This window comes from Sabethes cyaneus, chromosome 3, assembly GCF_943734655.1.
Source record: "Sabethes cyaneus chromosome 3, idSabCyanKW18_F2, whole genome shotgun sequence".
In the NCBI taxonomy this organism is placed as follows: domain Eukaryota; kingdom Metazoa; phylum Arthropoda; class Insecta; order Diptera; family Culicidae; genus Sabethes; species Sabethes cyaneus.
Genome location: NC_071355.1, coordinates 100,386 through 116,353, shown reverse-complemented (window position 1 = coordinate 116,353; position 15,968 = coordinate 100,386). Strand labels below are relative to the sequence as shown.

At 41.4% G+C, this 15,968-nt stretch overlaps 2 protein-coding genes across 2 annotated transcripts; both read right to left on the bottom strand.

Moving 5' to 3' along the window:
- Window positions 1-405: 405 nt before the first annotated feature.
- On the bottom strand, window positions 406-3,148 carry LOC128743655 (uncharacterized). Its single transcript, XM_053840274.1, has 4 exons — window positions 2,998-3,148; window positions 1,106-1,268; window positions 809-909; window positions 406-589 (listed from the first exon to the last, which is right to left on the bottom strand). Exons 1-4 carry the CDS (start codon window positions 3,070-3,072, stop codon window positions 464-466), a joined length of 465 nt encoding a protein of 154 aa, XP_053696249.1. The 5' UTR covers window positions 3,073-3,148; the 3' UTR covers window positions 406-463.
- Window positions 3,149-5,389: 2,241 nt separating this feature from the next.
- On the bottom strand, window positions 5,390-15,005 carry LOC128741643 (mediator of RNA polymerase II transcription subunit 12). The gene is made up of 9 exons (XM_053837598.1): window positions 14,906-15,005; window positions 12,901-14,760; window positions 10,464-12,841; window positions 10,306-10,368; window positions 8,293-9,088; window positions 8,033-8,220; window positions 7,686-7,968; window positions 5,749-7,624; window positions 5,390-5,689 (listed from the first exon to the last, which is right to left on the bottom strand). Exons 2-9 carry the CDS (start codon window positions 14,659-14,661, stop codon window positions 5,529-5,531), a joined length of 7,506 nt encoding a protein of 2,501 aa, XP_053693573.1. The 5' UTR covers window positions 14,662-14,760; window positions 14,906-15,005; the 3' UTR covers window positions 5,390-5,528.
- Between the last annotated feature and the right edge of the window lie 963 nt (window positions 15,006-15,968).

Genomic DNA, 15,968 nt, shown 5'->3' with positions numbered 1-15,968 from the left:
GAAAAATCAACTTTTTAAGCGTTCTAACAGTATATAAACCCTTAATAATGCTAACTGTTGAAATACAGCAGTAAACAGGTTTTGAAAACAGGGTATGATATTTCATACTCTAGGACACAATGGGCTAATAACGTGAGAAAAGACTGACTAACGGAGAAAACAGGCCGTGATAAAGCCGAAATATTACAGAGTGATTAAAATGTCTCTAATAAATATAAATAAAAAAAACTGTAAATAACTCAGATTGTTCAATTCACAAACACACCACTTACTTATCATGTTGAACTTATTTGTATCTTATCTTATGCTACATTACAGAAATGCTAAATAAATAAATAAAAACTAAATGTAGAAATGATGCGTCAAAATATTAAAGTAATATCATAAAAACATTTTATTTGGTTACTTTCCCAATTGTTGAAGTGAATGTTACAGATCAGTAAATAACCGGGATTTTTACGGTTCAGTCAAATGAAATATTAATGTTCGGAATGAAGTTGGAAGAAAGCGCGTCCTCCAATTTCGAAGCCATTTGATCCGTTGATTCATTAATCTTCCTGACTGAGGCGGTTGTGTTTTGTAACACCATCTGCGAAAGAGGGAAAAAAGGCCTGCAGTGTCGTTGCTGTTTATTTCCACCTCTGTATCATGGCGTGGTCCGAAAATACATAATGCAACGGGAGATAGACGAGCGCAAAACACGCACTTCAATTATACATTGAAGCGCAGTGCTCATTCCATTAATCCGTTGTTTTCGCGATGCAATTGCGATCTGTGAAATGTAATTATGAGATAGGAGACTTCTTACCTGAGATTTCATCAGCAAATTATCGGTTTCGGCCAATTGCCTCGAAACGGAAATGGCCGTCGTGTGGATGAACTCGTTCAAAAGAGAAACGCAGCGCTCGTCTGCAATTACAATTTCGTTGTTTTTATTGCTTTTTGATATTTTAAATAGAAAAAAATGAGAAAAAGTCGATAGCGGCAACCATCCGTCGGGGAGAAGCGATGCGAAATAACTATACATACAACATGGATATCCGACTGAAATCCAATTAATCAAAAGCCTCGATAACCGCAGTCACAAACACACTACATTACTCACTTATCATTTGTTGAAACTGCATTTGCTGAAAGTCTATTGCGGAGAAGGCAGTTTGGTCCAAAACTTCGTCATCGTGTTCTTGCGATGAGCCACTCTGTGGAAGGGCAGCAGGGGTAATGCTAATGGGCGGTGGAGCATCCGGGCCGCTCTCAATTTTTACGATCTGAAAAACGTATAAAAGACAGATAGTAAGATAGTTATTTAGTTATTTTTATTCGACAGAAATAAAACGAGTTTAAAATTTGTCTAGTAGTTAGATCGATTAAAATTATTGTAGTTTAAAAGGTTCTATCTTTACTGAGACAATATTTTTAGTATAATATCAAAAAAAAATCAGTCAATCCAGTTTTTAACTTTGCACATCAAGCATTTCACTCTTCCTCAGGAAAAATAAAAGTTAAATCTGCCTGCTATAAAATCAATAAAATAGAAAAAGAAAGTTTTTTAGAAAGTTATCAACTTATAGACTTATACGTAAGTGTATCAAACCGAATCTTTTCAACTGAGATTTCTATTGGCGGAACCAACATTAATTTCTAGGTGGGGGAGGGGGCAAAGACTTCGGATTTTTTTATCGATCGTTTTATTTCATTGACATATTAAAACTAAATTCAGAATAATGCATAGAATTTTATTGACGCAATACGAATAACAATGCATTGGGGACATGTTGGCTAATTATGGCTTTTCCGAGGTTTTAGAAATCGATCCGCTTTTTTAAGGAAAGGGCGTACGGCTGGCATAATAAATGTCATTTTTTATCATGTAAATGTCAATGATAGTCTGTAGTCTTATAGTCTCTGTAGCTAGAATTTTCCACTGTTTCCCATCCAAACTATCAGTTTAACAAAAAATCCTGAATAATTAGAAAAACATATCTAGCAAAGCAAAGCCTAAGTGCTACATTCCGCTATAGAAACTTGAACTTCTGTTTTTATACGACAGACTTCGCAGCCAGCTGTTAGAGTACAGGACAATTGTAGGGCCAGTTGCTACGATCCTATTGACTCTACAGCCTCTCCCAGCCGGGATTCGAAAAGCATATCTAACACGTTTTAATTAGTAAAATTTTTTCATCGGTCCTGGTCAATAACGGAGTAGCAGCACACGAGCGGTTGAGCGGTTTACTATGCTTATGCTTATGCTTTGAGAGTCTTAGTAAAATAAATCCGGAGATGCATAATGAAGGTTCGCCATTATACTGAATAACGCCTGTATTCTCTACAAATGACACAGCAATTCTTTATTCAACAATATTGTAGATAATAACTAGTTCTACAAATGTTCCATTACCTTTCTCAAATTTTGCTTAACTGGTACGGTGCTATAAACGATATAAGAATATGTACAACCATGAAACCTAGTTTAAGGTGACAAAACGTCCCGAATTTTGTGGAACAACCTCGGATTTGGATGACTTGTCAAGGATGACCAAGCGTCCGGAAAGTATCCCGCATTATTTTTCGAAGATTTTTTTTTGCTGAAAATTGCAAAGAATATCTCAAGTAACTAGATTTACGAATAATTTTTAAAGCAACTACATTTTGATGAAAATATATAATTTTTTGTTATGTTGCCTTTATTCGGATATCAGCATCTGTGGCTCGAGTAGCACGTTTCTCACAATTGTTGCCTTTATTACTACAGTACAGAGCCCATTTTTTATTCTGACAAAAAAGCCATACCATATGTCTCGCATTCAACTAGAAACAATCTGGTTACTTTTACTAACATGCTCATTATTTAAAAACACAATTAATTAATGCTTTCTAGCAAAACGCTAGGGGTGTTATTTTTTCCCCCAGTGCGGTCTTGCCCGCACAACCTCTGTACTTCACGATGCTATACACAGGTGACTTTAAATAAATGTCGATAACACAATACACACGTACCTCTCCACAATCATCCTTTTCTTCGTCAGTTTCTGATGCTTCTCCGGGCACAACAAGGAATGATTTTTGAGCCATACAGGAACTTATGGATGTAAGATTTTGAAGAAATCACTTTTTGATACAAAAACACCGATCCAGCGTTATTCGCTTCCTTGATTATTTGTTTACCTCCGTTGGGATCATACGCATATTACGTAACAAAGATTATAATGATCTTTAAACCCCTGATTCCCTATAGGGCAAATTTTAATTTTTTTCACGGTGTATAATGCGCCACTATGCACACGCCCCACCCGTACGTAATATTTGAACGGTTCCATTCAGGTTCGTTTCCAATTTCTGTACCAAAAGTATCAGTCAATGGCAGCGATGCCAGATGAGTGCCTATGCGCGCATTAGCGAAATTTACAACATTATTTTTATGAATAGTGTAGCATATTTTGTTCATTTTGCATAACTGTATAATTATTTATTTATGCAAAAATATTTTCAATTGATATTTTTAGGGCAATCCTGAAAATCCAATTACAAAATAGAATGTCACATTATTATTGAAAGACAAAACGACATGCATTCTTACAAGATATGAACTATTTGTTGATTAACGTAGCAATATGCGCGAAATGTTATATTCCGTCATTTACGTTTTCGCACGAGACTTCAATCCTGATTAGATTTTAATAGAATATCGCAAGTTGTTCAACGAATCAACGAGGAAGTGACGAGACAGAGCCATTTAATTCTACTACAAGATCTTGTAGTAGAATTTAATAAAACTCTCTCCTCACTTCATGTAACTTACCTAAATTGGCGCTTGCGCAGCACAAAGGCGAATTAGCTGTTCAGGCCTTTCGTTGCCTTCTCTCGCCTTTCCTTTTAATGCGCTTCGGTACCGGTCTGTTTCGTTATTTAAGGCATCGGGCTGATAGTTGTGCGCGGTTGTATTTATTAGCGTATGCACATCGTGTATAATTTGAGTCCTGGCCCTGTACCACGTGCACACCCAATAGCACACGTCGTTAATCTACAAGAGAAACCTTTAAAAATATCAAAAAATTCCACAACTAAAATATTTTAAGTACCTGTTTATCCTTCACATAGTTGAATCCATCTCGTAGCAGTTTTTCTCCACCACGAGACGTTGTTACCACCTCGCACTCAAACTTAACTCAACTCAAACTAAGAGATAGCTTCCATGATAGTTACTCTTGAAGACCGTAACGTATCCAATACACTTTTTTGGAGAAATGGTAAAACGGAAAAACGGTTTTCGGGGAAGTAGTACATTCGGGGAAAAGATTTTCGGGAAAACAGTACACTTGGGGAAATGAGTTTCGGGAAAATAGCCTTCGGTTTCGGGAAAATGTTGTACAACCCTGGTAATGCAAGTACTACTGGCCCATCGTAGGTAGTTATTAGCGGTCTTCCTTGACTTTACTCTGGAAAATCGAAAAATTCGAATGTTTTTTTTTACATTTTTGGCAAACATATACCTTCAGAAATGTATCAACAGGATTTTTCTATAACCGGATCTCATTGAAAAGTTGCAGTAACTATTCGGATATCTCAAGGCAAGAAGCATCACTGTACGAAACGCGTTTATCTCGAAACCATGTTCTTTTCTGCTGGTGACGGCATGATGCATGATGTTTAACATCAATTCTGAGGTTGTGATCCGACGTCTCGAAGAGAAATTTCCACTAAGTAGCCAACTCCTATAGGCTTTCCAGATAACTTTGATACCATAACAAGGAACTTTGCGACGGCGAAAAAAGAAAAAATAAAATAAAAGAAAGAGGCTCAAACGAACAGTAGCCAGGTTTCGACGACCAGGTCGAAAGTGATTTCCGACATCTAAGACGACTGGATGGTAATTGGCGACGATTGTTACGCAGTCATTTTTCCATCTTAATTTTTCAATTTTTTGAGCTCTCAATTAACGATTTCTGATGATAAAACACTTTTCTAAAAATGGCAATTTTCGCAATTCTTCGAATTTTCAAAAACCGTTACGTATCAATTTACGTACTAACATAAGGCTGCAAAATCATCGTTGAAATCCATTCTGCGATACTCCGTTGGCTTCCGGCACGAACCATCAGTAAGAACCTGTTTTCTAGAGTGCATCCACACGCTCGGCTGACAACACTACACAAATATATTTTAATCAATTACCAAAATATCCCAACACCTGAGTTAAATTCCAATACCCAAAAAAAAATACCAAAAATCCATTATTTTCCGATTTTTGACAGAAAGCTCCTCCCTTAAAACCTTTCATTTTCGCGACGCTCGAATTTTTAGATTTTTCGAAATGACCGACGTCGTGATTGGTTTGTGATTTGTTCACGTCAGTTGTAAAGCAGCAAAACAACAGATTTTAAGTAAATAATTTACACCATTCTGATTATTTTATTTTCTTGTTATTATTAGCAAGTATTATGATTGATAAAATAAATATATGTCAATATGAAGCGCATGCTCAATTTCGACTGAAGGAACCGAAAGCAATCTCATGAGGTTTTTTCATCTTAATACGGCGGCGGTTGATGCGAGTACTGCTGCCCCATCATACCCCCTTGATTCGGCATTTGGCGTTGCAGCTGAGCTACCAGATTTGGCGTTTGCTGTTGGCTAATGCCTTGGCCCTGGTTTTGAACCATACCTTGGGAATTGCCCTGCTGTGCCAGCCCTATGAAAGAAGATTGATAAGTTTAATTCCCCCTGCTTATATAAGTTAGAATTGTTAACCTTGCTGTTGTTGTTGCTGCATCATCATTTGCTGCCGTAGCCTTTGCTGTTGTTGGAACTGCTGCTGTGTTTGTGCTGCAGTGGCTCCTGGTTTACCTCCCTGTCTGGGATAAGGTGGTACGGCACCCTGATTGACCATATTGTTCATCGTGACATTGGGAGCGTGCTGTCCATATTGACCTCCCCGGGCTGCCAAAGCTCTCTGCTGGGCAATATACTCTTGCGTGCTTCTTTGCTGTTGCCCCAATTGATTGAAATTTCCGATCATACCTTGACCGCCTTGCTGACCTATGCCCTGATTACCATAATTTTGATAATTTTGATTCATGCTTTGATAAGGACCTCCCTGGCCCTGAAACATCCCAGATTGAAGTCCACCCTGCTGCATATTTTGAATTCCCATCATTGCTGGGTTCCCCATTCCTCCAGAATTGGCACTTGCTCCATTTTGACCGATCATTCCACCGCCAGCAATGCCTGTATTTGCCATCGCTGGATTCATACCTTGATTCACCATGGCAGCATTCATGTTTCCAGCTTGTGACATATTTTGCATTCCCATCATGCTAGGATTATTCATACCAGCAGCAGCAGCATTGCCTCCAGCTTGCCCCATCATTCCTCCAGTATTCATTCCGGCATTTCCCATGCCAGCACTCATTCCTTGAGCTACAAGAGCAGGATTTTGCTGATTCAACATGTTGGTCTGTATCATGCTTCCACCTGATCCCATCATTGTACCGCCAGCGCCCGTACCCATGCCACCTGCAATCATTTGATTGGGCAATCCAGGACGAAGGGGTCCACGCATGAATGGTTGCTGGGAACGTGCTTGTTGCTGTATAAAACCAGCTGCTGCAGGATTGGCTCCTCCCATCGGTACACGAGATCGTAGCATATTGGACAAAACCTGCTTCGTTGGGTTGGTACTCAATTGCGGTCGATCAAACCGACTCATTGAGGGCTGGCCCATGCCCTGATTGTAGAACATTTGCGGTTGTTGCTGTTGTTGTTGTTGCATGGGATTATACCCACCCCATTGTTGATTGCTGCCAGCACCTGCTCCCTGTCCTCCCATTTGAGCAGCCATAGGATTGACACCACCTCCGGGACCAGTTGCTACAAATCCCATCTGGTTGGGGCCGGGTTGTTGTTGTTGCGGTCCCCCCATCATTGATCCCATTCCTGCTCCCTGACCCTGGCCTAGACCTTGCTGACCCATTCCCTGCTGTTGAGCCATTTGCTGAGCCATCATTTGACCCTGATTCTGCTGTTGATATTGCTGTTGCTGCATGTGTTGCAAATTCAGCTGACCCATTTGACCTCCCATGGTCATTTGGCCGAGATTGGCGTTCTGCAATTGCTGCATCGTTTGCTGCGGTGTCATAGAAACCTGCTGCTGTTGCTGTTGTTGCTGCCCTTGATTTGGTTGTTGTTGGCCGGCTTGTAAACCCTGCTGCCCTATAGCTTGCTGTTGGCCTGTCATGCCATGTGCTTGTCCAGCCGGTTGCTGACACTGAGGTGCTTGAGCTGCACCTTTTGGTTTTCGTTTTCGGGCTTGAGATTTACCCTTCTTGCCGGCAGGAGCAGGCGATTGATCGGACGTTGGAGTATCGGCCTTCATGTCATCTTTCAGTTTGTCGGGCACAGGTTCCAAGTCTTCTGGTGGCAGCGGCAATGGTTCATAGTAATAACTGCTGGGTTTCACTAAGCTGTGAGTGTGATATTTCAACAGTCGATGCGTTTCCTCGTATGCCAATGGTTTGCGTTCTATTTTAACCGCTCCAAACCAAGCCCACGAGAGAGGAGCCGGGTTTTTATGACCTTCAAGTAAGTCCCAAACGCTAACGCGCTGTTTATCTGCCAATCGAAGACCCTAGAAAATAATAGTAATAATGGCGGCCCAGCCTTCCGAAATTTACCTGGAATATACTCACATGCTTCTTCTCGATACTGTCAATGCTAATTTTATTACCCTTTGCGTCCGTTGAGCTTCCCGCGGGCTCACAAGCAATCACCTCGCAGGTTTGCTTTGCTAGCGGCAGCAATTGGCGGACGTATTTAATTGAAGAGTTATTCCTGTCGCCCAGCTCTTTACGGAGCTTTTTCATTAAATTAGTATACTGCTTCTTGGTTTCATCGCGTTCGGATTGACTGTCCGAGATTAGTGTTGAATGGATCAACGTTGCCAACATGTCCAGTGTAGTCGTGAACAGTTCCCTGCAAAGATATTCGATTAACAATCTGATGCTTACAGTATTCGCTTCAAAAAAATAAGACTTACGAATTGTTGCTTAAATCAATCACTCCCTGGCTGATCAGTTGGGCAAATAGAATGGCCCAATCGCTGGTGGAAGTCGAGTTCTTCTGGATTGCATCAAACATACCACCGACCAGCGAATAGCGTAGCTGCAGAGCATCCAACATTTTTTCAAATCCTAGTGGATCTTCGATTCCTCCAACAGTCTCTAACTGAAAATATATTAAAAGCGTGATATAAAAAAAGCGTGTTGAACAAATAAAACTAAATAAATAATTGCTTACATCTCGATTTTGCAAAAACTGAGACAACTGGGAGTAAAGACTCTGCAAAAGTCCCTCCTTTTGTTCATCCTGTCCCTTCAAACAGGTCAAAACCAATCCCAGAAATGGATGATGGTTAAGCTGCGAACTCTGCTTGTTGGCCATTACGCTTCCATTTGAACTGATAGAACTGTTACTGTTGCCACCCTGACTACCGATGCTGCTGTTATTTCCGCCGCCGGTGTCCTTCGATTTGCTGAACATATTTGTACTTTCGAGCACTTGTCCGGCTACTTTCAGAATCCTTCCTTGAACTGCACTTGGTAATTTGGCTACCAGAGGGGCAACCAACCAAATCGACGGCTTCATTTTGTCGTTCCTGGCATTGCCACTGAACGCTTCCATGTTGTTGCATTCGTGCACTTGAAACACGTCGATTGCTGCCCGTGCCACCATATCCAACCAGTTGGATAGTTCCGGAGAGCTGCAGTTGGTCTGTTTAAACATTAGCTGTAAATCAAGCCAGGAAATCCGCAATGACCATTGCTCCAAATTTTCCAAAATTCGAACAATAATAGCTTTCTGATCCATATCGGCGATCAGGTTGGATTCATTCTCCGGATAGCAAATCATGTGCAGCAGTCGTTGGGCCTGTTTCGCCGTTAGCATGTTGTCGATCAGGTACCCCTGCTGGCACAGCTCGTCGGCATTCTGCAGGCAGCGTTCCAGAACCCATTCCTGGGAGCAAATTTGGCGCAAAACGTGCTGAGCAAAGTCCGACAGGCTCGTGGTGCTGTCCTGGGTCGCATTCGTTTGCCTAAATAGAACGAGCGGTTACAATATGAATGATCGAACAGGAAGTGATGAAAGCAATCGGTTTCATTAGCGACATGTGCGAACTGAGTGAATGGGAATATAATAAGGATGTTGTGCACACATTACTTAACGGAACCCATGGCAGGCACTAGGTCTTCACTATAATAGTACTCAACGGGACAATAAATCAATTGGCATCGTAGATTCTGTGAAACTCATAAGGGATTTTTTTTTGTGCGAGGATCAGGTATTGCACAGGGATCTAATGGTATGGCCAAGACCAGTAGAAGAGAAAGCCGACAATTACACAACCAGATTTGCTTCATTTTTAAAACCAAAATTTTCTATGTAGATCAATATTGTATCAATTTCGATTACAAAATTTAAATTTGAATTATCAGTTCATTTTTTATTTTATTTATTACATATATTGGATTTCATTTTAAAATATCGTAAATCGACTTGCATGCAAGGTTAGTCACCTTGCTTGCATGCATATTGTGGTGAATGCTGCAGAATCAATGCTATAGTAGGCCTTGCATGCCTTGCATGTGTTGCAGCAGAAACAAGTTCAATTCTGCCTTAGCAACGGTTTAGTTCAGTCCAATAATACCTAATTGTGTGCTTGTACATAGTGAAATTAATAAATAAACTAATTACAATTGACGACCGTAGGTAAGTTTTATCAATTACCACGCTTACGAAATTGGTTTTAGCATTTTTTCGTGCTTAATGATTAATAATCGGCATTTATACGACGTGGATTATTCTGAAGAACAGCTAAATATAAACAGTACAATAATTGTTCAAACCTCAATTTAACGTCAGCCATATTTTCATCTAGAATCATCTAGAGACCATTTGGGGTTCAAGACCAAAGTGGACAAATGAGAAAATTGCGGATACTTCCCACCTTATCTAGTGCTTTAATTATACACACCATAAATATGTGAATTGACCGCTTTATTAGTTAGATTATTCCCTCTTACCAAACGCCAATGGTATGACCAAATAAGATTAGCGACATAAGCAACTGACTTTCATGGATGGCACTAAACCCAGATAAATGGAGTGCATACTTTGACATGAGCAGGTATGTTTGACAACTAAAATAATACACAACCAAACACATAAATGATGGTGATTCCCACATTGACCCCCACGAAACGAAGACACAAGAATGAATACAGAAAAAAAGAACCGTTTAACTCTTCACACCTGCCGTTAGCCATGACCAACCGCGAACAAGTGGTCGGCGAGAGTTGTCCTAAATCAATCATCCTACAAAAGGAAGCAAATTAAGAAATCATACAGAATTCGCACTTAATTATGGTAAATAATTGCTACTAGAATAGATAAACCCCAGCAATACTCACGTTAGATCCAGCATGTTGTCGTCCGTATTGCCCAGGATCGACAAATCACTGGTTCCTAAAATATGGCTCAAGTCGCCGGCATGCTTCGGAGTACTGCCCGGATGAACCGGTGTGTTGAGTCCGCTCCGTTTACCACTTCCAAAGATCGATGTTGTTGCCTTCTGTGCAGTGGCATCGCCAACCACGAGAATTCCCTTCAACACAGCCAGAACCGGGGCAACGCCAATGTTCTTGTGAGCCGCTGCCAGTAAATGACGATCGCAACTCAGCTTTATATTGTGCACCTGACCGGCGGTTGTAATCGGATTGGGCGATGTGCTTACGGAATACAGTCCCGGTTGGGGACACTCGATGGTCTTGAACAACCGCAGCAAAAGGTGACACGATAACCGAGCTCCAGCTTCTATCTCCGGAGTAGTTTCACTTCGCCCTTTACAAGCCTGAACCAAAGCCGGCAAAGCTACATGAGCAACAAAGTTTTCCAGTGAAAAACAGTGCCGTGCGACTAAGATGCTAGTAAAAACGGACAGTGCATTGTGAATGTTAGTATTGAGAATATCGACCTGTGTGATGACGTCCACATAATAACCGGCATCCTTGCTAGAACCGCATAAAGCGATAAGAACTCCTAGCCACTCGGTACTGAGGGCATTGCAACATGCGGTCAATTCGGCACACATTGCAGCGATATCGTTCAGCGTGTCATTATCGATATCTCGCGTAACAGCCACAACAGCATTGCACACAAAACTGTACCGATTGGAAGGAGATTCATTTAATTGGCGGACCCATGCCGGCTCGATTTTTCCACCACGCCGTGGGTTTGTGATAACATCTACCATGAACTGCGGATTGTATGTGTGTGCCGAAGGAGTCGGCTGAAGCGGTGCATACAGTGCTTGCTTTATCTTAGGATAAGCATTGTGGAATGGTTCCTGCTGGGAACGAGTTTTCAACGAAGAGCATGCAGAATACAGATCATACAAATAGGCCAGAATACAACGTTCGGCTGAACTGCAGTCGCTTGGATTCGTTACATGCTTGACGATTCGACATAGGCCCTCGAAAATGGCAGTCGTTTGTTCGGCCGATAGCAACAAACAGCAGTGATAGCGCCTCAGAACACCCACCACGTACAAGCTGAGAGAAGTGGTGTAACTTTTAACGAGTCCAGAATTTTTACTGATTTGTAGCTCCACTTCCGGAAGTTCCTTCAGAATTTGAATGCACGTATCGATCAGACCGTAAATGTTAAAAGCCGATTCCATCAAATCGAACAAAAAAGCCACATGTTCCTGTACCGGAAGGTAGTTACTGTTTCCAAGAGCAAAGCTGTTCAACATTTCCTGTACTTGTACAGCGCACTGCCAAGTCACCATGTGCTGATCAAAGTAGGACATCGACTGGCACTTGTTCGACGTTGCCTCGAAATTGAATTCGTTTCTGGAATGTTTCTTTACTTTACCTCCTTCAGCCACATCGATGCTAAACTTCTTCGAAAACAGTTTACATATCTCTTTGGCCATCTTCTTTACGGCGTGCTTTTTATCATCGCGCTCCTTTCCGACGCCATACAATAATATATACCTTTGATTGCAATCATGCTGTGTTATCGGATCATCCTGGCAGAGCGGAAAATGTTCCGTATACAAGAAATGTCGACTGGAAGATTCGGTCTTACTGCTCGTAGGATTCACCTGAGCTGCCGATTGTTCAGGATCCTTAGGACTATCAGGAGCATCCATCGAATTCTGCTGGTCCTCTTTGATGTGCTGCAAAAGTTTATCTAAATCATCGTCAACATTTGAATCATCGAGGTCTTCCAATTTAGCTTTAAAATCATTCTGAATAACATCTTCATCAAGGCCCTGATTGATGTTCGGTGACGAAGTAGCTGGTTTGTTGGAGATTGGACCAGTACCTAGACCCGTGTTGCAACTAGGTTGGGTTTCTATTAACGACATTCCGGTTCCGGTCAACAAATCTCCTCTGGAAATCAACGTGCACATGTAGGCATCGTGTGAAAATACATCGTGCCGAATCAATTCATTAAACAGGTGAACTAAATTGGTAAACTGACTTCTATTCTGCTGCGTTCCGTGTTCCTCCAAAATCGGGGCATCATTATCGAGAAAATTCATCAGAATATTTTGGAAAATTTGTTGACCATTCCCAGGACCTCCTCCGGATATCACAGAATCCTTATCGTCGTTTAAGTTGTTATTGTTACCATTCTCATTCTCGTACGTATTAAGTACTTCACTCTGCCTTTTGTCTAGCAGCCATGCCACAGCCATTGCTCGATGCTCACCCCAACGTTGCCAGGAAACTGCCCATTCGCACAATATCTTAACAATTGATCCATCTTGATCCGCATTCTATCGTAAGAAGAAAAATTGTAAAAAGCAAACTTCTAAAAGCAATCAACTATACTCACATAATCCAACAGCCTTCCGGTGCCGTCTTTCCCCTCAGGTGCTGGCCCCGCACCAGCTGCACCCGCACTTGCCGGCTCCTTTTGTAGCTGCAAAGGAGGAAATATTTTCTGATACAACGTGTCCAGTGAATTGTTGGAATCCATTCTATCGAAGCAATGCCCATCGAGTGCATCCAAAACTGCCAGTATTTTCAGACTTGCATTCCCCGTTGCCGTTTGCCATTTGTCGACACACCATCGGGACTCGGCATGGCGTGAACGTAGTTTAATGCTTTCTTCAGCCTCCATTAGCCTTTCTCGCGTTTCTTTGTTGGATTTCTCACACCGAGAAGGCATTGGCAATGCGGACGGAGCAATCGGTAGATGATCCAACGGACTACCAGTAAGAACCGAGGAAGAACGAGTCTCGCCGATGCCACACCACACCAGAGCCGTAGGACATTCAAGTGTAATGACCTGTATGATAGAGGACAGTTGAAGCAACAGGTCGTGATGATGCGAACAGTTCATGTATTCTGCGAAAATAGTGTCAAACGGATTTATGTTAAGTGCGGCCGGGTCAGACTTTAGCTCAGCATCTTTTGAGCTTTTGTCAGATTTATCTTTGCGTTCCAATCCTTCTTTTTCGACGTGCACCGGTTCTGGATTAGCCAAATTGATATTTTGACTGTCGGCCATAAAGTTGATCAGATGAGCCAGCTTCTTACAAACCGCATATGCTAAGCGACGACAGTAGCGCTCCGATTGTACAAAATCCGATAAATACTGCATAGCTAGAGGAAGGTAGATTTTCAAAATTCCATCATCGCACGCAGGTGATGATTTCATCTTGTCCAGCAAATCTAAAACCCAGTTGAGGAACTCAGCTCTGTCAAGCAGTCCCTCTTCGTACATATACTTGCAAAGTTGGGTGCAATAATTCCACTGTTTATAAGCCAACTTTTGTTCCTCCTGTGGCGAAGTAGCTGGTTGGTTCTGCTGCGGACCGCCTCCTCCTAAACTTGAACCAGCTGGACTATGAAGACTACCAGCAGGACTTGAAAGTGGGGGTGGAATTGTCGGAGGGTTAGCGTTCATACTGGAGTTCGGTGTCATTCCACCCGTAGCTCCTTGCGGCCCACCTATGCTAGAGCTTTTCTCTTGTACCGGTCCTTGATAGTAATGTTCATGCAATTTCGGTATTAAGTCTTTCATAAATTTAATCAGTGTTCCAGTCCACTCCGTAGCCGGATCAGGCATTTGACGTTTTTTTATTTTAGCTTCAGAAACAGCAACTGTATAAGCGGAACTTAGTTTTATAAACCATGCTGCTCTTTGCATTGTAACTTGATTCTCGCAAAGCATAGAAAAAATTTCTTCCTTCTTGTTAAAACTTGGTGCTTTCTTGGCTAAGCTGCTGAGCGGCTTTGTACCGGCCAAGTCTTTAAACCACGTATCCAGGGTAGCCTTATTTCTAGCTGTGACTGGCCAAAAGTTATCCTTCGGATTGATTTGCTGTTTCTTTCTGCCGGAATCCGGAAGTGTCATGAGCTCTTCCTTTCTCGCCAATATAGCATTGAAATATGCCCCTACTTTACTAGCAGTAACATTACAATTCCGAGCCGTTCCAAACTCCTCCGACAATTTATGCTCGGTAGCAAATCCATGCTTGACGTGAGTCGAGGTCAGTTCATCTTCCCGTTGTTTCGCTTCCTGTGGATAGACATCTGGGGGGCCCAGCCGGGGCCTTTTCAGCGGCCGCATATTCATCTTCTCCCACATTTAATCCTTTCAAGAGTTACCTTTAATCTTAGTAGCTATCCATAAATGTTATTCATATTGTTTAATGGATTTTACTCGGATGTTCACCACTTATATTACCTGAAAAAAGTGAAAAACAAACTCTTGTTTAAACGTCATTGCGAGTATTTGCATTAGCCAAATGCACTGTATCTTTCAAAGAGAGCTACTGCCGTTTTTGCCAATAATAAGTTAAGATTGCATTTATAACGTTTAGAGTACTTACCATTTTATTGTTTTGCGGCAATTTAATATTGCCTATCGACTTAATAAAGTTGATAAAAGCGATGCAACGATCCAACCTTTTTATCCAACCAACATGAAAACAAAATATGGCCGACCGACAGTCTCTGTAGCAGACAGACACTTTACGATAGGTGTGCATAACCACGATTTTTGTTTGTATTCACTGCAAAAGTGCATCTGAAGCATGTTACGTCACAAGCCTCTGTTAAAGTTTTCTGCCGGGGAACTGCAGTCGAGCAGTTTTTTTCAGTTTTCGAGCAGTTGAGAAATTTGTTTAGAAATATCTGGCATCTCTGCCAGCAAGTTCGATATATATTTTTTTAGCGTGTTCAGTCTTCAGTTTCAAATCGTATTAATGGCGCGTAAGTTCTGTTTGTGTTGTTTTCGTCGGTTTGTAAATTGTAAATTGAATTTAATTTATGTAGCCGGTGTTTCGATTATTTTTGACCTTAGCTTCATTTTTCCTAAACTTATTTACGTAAATAATTAACGTTCGTTTATACTACTGTTAACTCTGTGACATGGAGCATGGGGAGCATGCGAATGCTCAGTGCTTGAAGGTTGTGCGTAATCTGCGGTGAACGTGAAAGTGCTTATTTTATTCTATTACGTATCTTGTCAGTGAATGTTTCGTTGTTGGTTTCATTACCTAGCTAAAGTGATGGTTAAAAAGTGAATGTTTATAAAGGGCCTGTGTAATTCAGCAAAAAATAGTTAAACTCTTAAAAAGAAGATCGTGATTGATGCCATTTGTACCAAAACGGGATAAACTCATAAAAGCCGACGACGCTACTTCAAGCTTGAAGGTACGTAATGTGATTTTGTACCATCAATTTGATTCATTTTCCATAGTTTTTACCCCATGCCTGGCATATTTATATATTGCTGTATACTCATGTTGCTACTAACATATGAAAGCATCACTTACTTAGTTGGTTTGCCGTCCTAAGTCAAAGCCTGATCAACAAAGTTTCCCCAATGCACTCGGTTGTGAACTACCGCTCTCCCATTCCTTGCACAACGCGTACTCTATGCCAGATCCC

Coding starts and splice junctions, on each gene's coding strand:
- LOC128743655 (XM_053840274.1), bottom strand. CDS start 3,072: ATGGCTCAAAAATCATTCCTTGTTGTGCCCGGAGAAGCATCAGAAACT. Junction 1,269..2,997: donor AAAAGGATGATTGTGGAGAG/GTACGTGTGTAT, acceptor TACGTTTTTCAG/ATCGTAAAAATTGAGAGCGG. Junction 590..808: donor ATTTGCTGATGAAATCTCAG/GTAAGAAGTCTC, acceptor CCTCTTTCGCAG/ATGGTGTTACAAAACACAAC.
- LOC128741643 (XM_053837598.1), bottom strand. CDS start 14,661: ATGTGGGAGAAGATGAATATGCGGCCGCTGAAAAGGCCCCGGCTGGGC. Junction 8,221..8,292: donor AGTTTTTGCAAAATCGAGAT/GTAAGCAATTAT, acceptor ATATATTTTCAG/TTAGAGACTGTTGGAGGAAT. Junction 7,969..8,032: donor ATTGATTTAAGCAACAATTC/GTAAGTCTTATT, acceptor ATATCTTTGCAG/GGAACTGTTCACGACTACAC.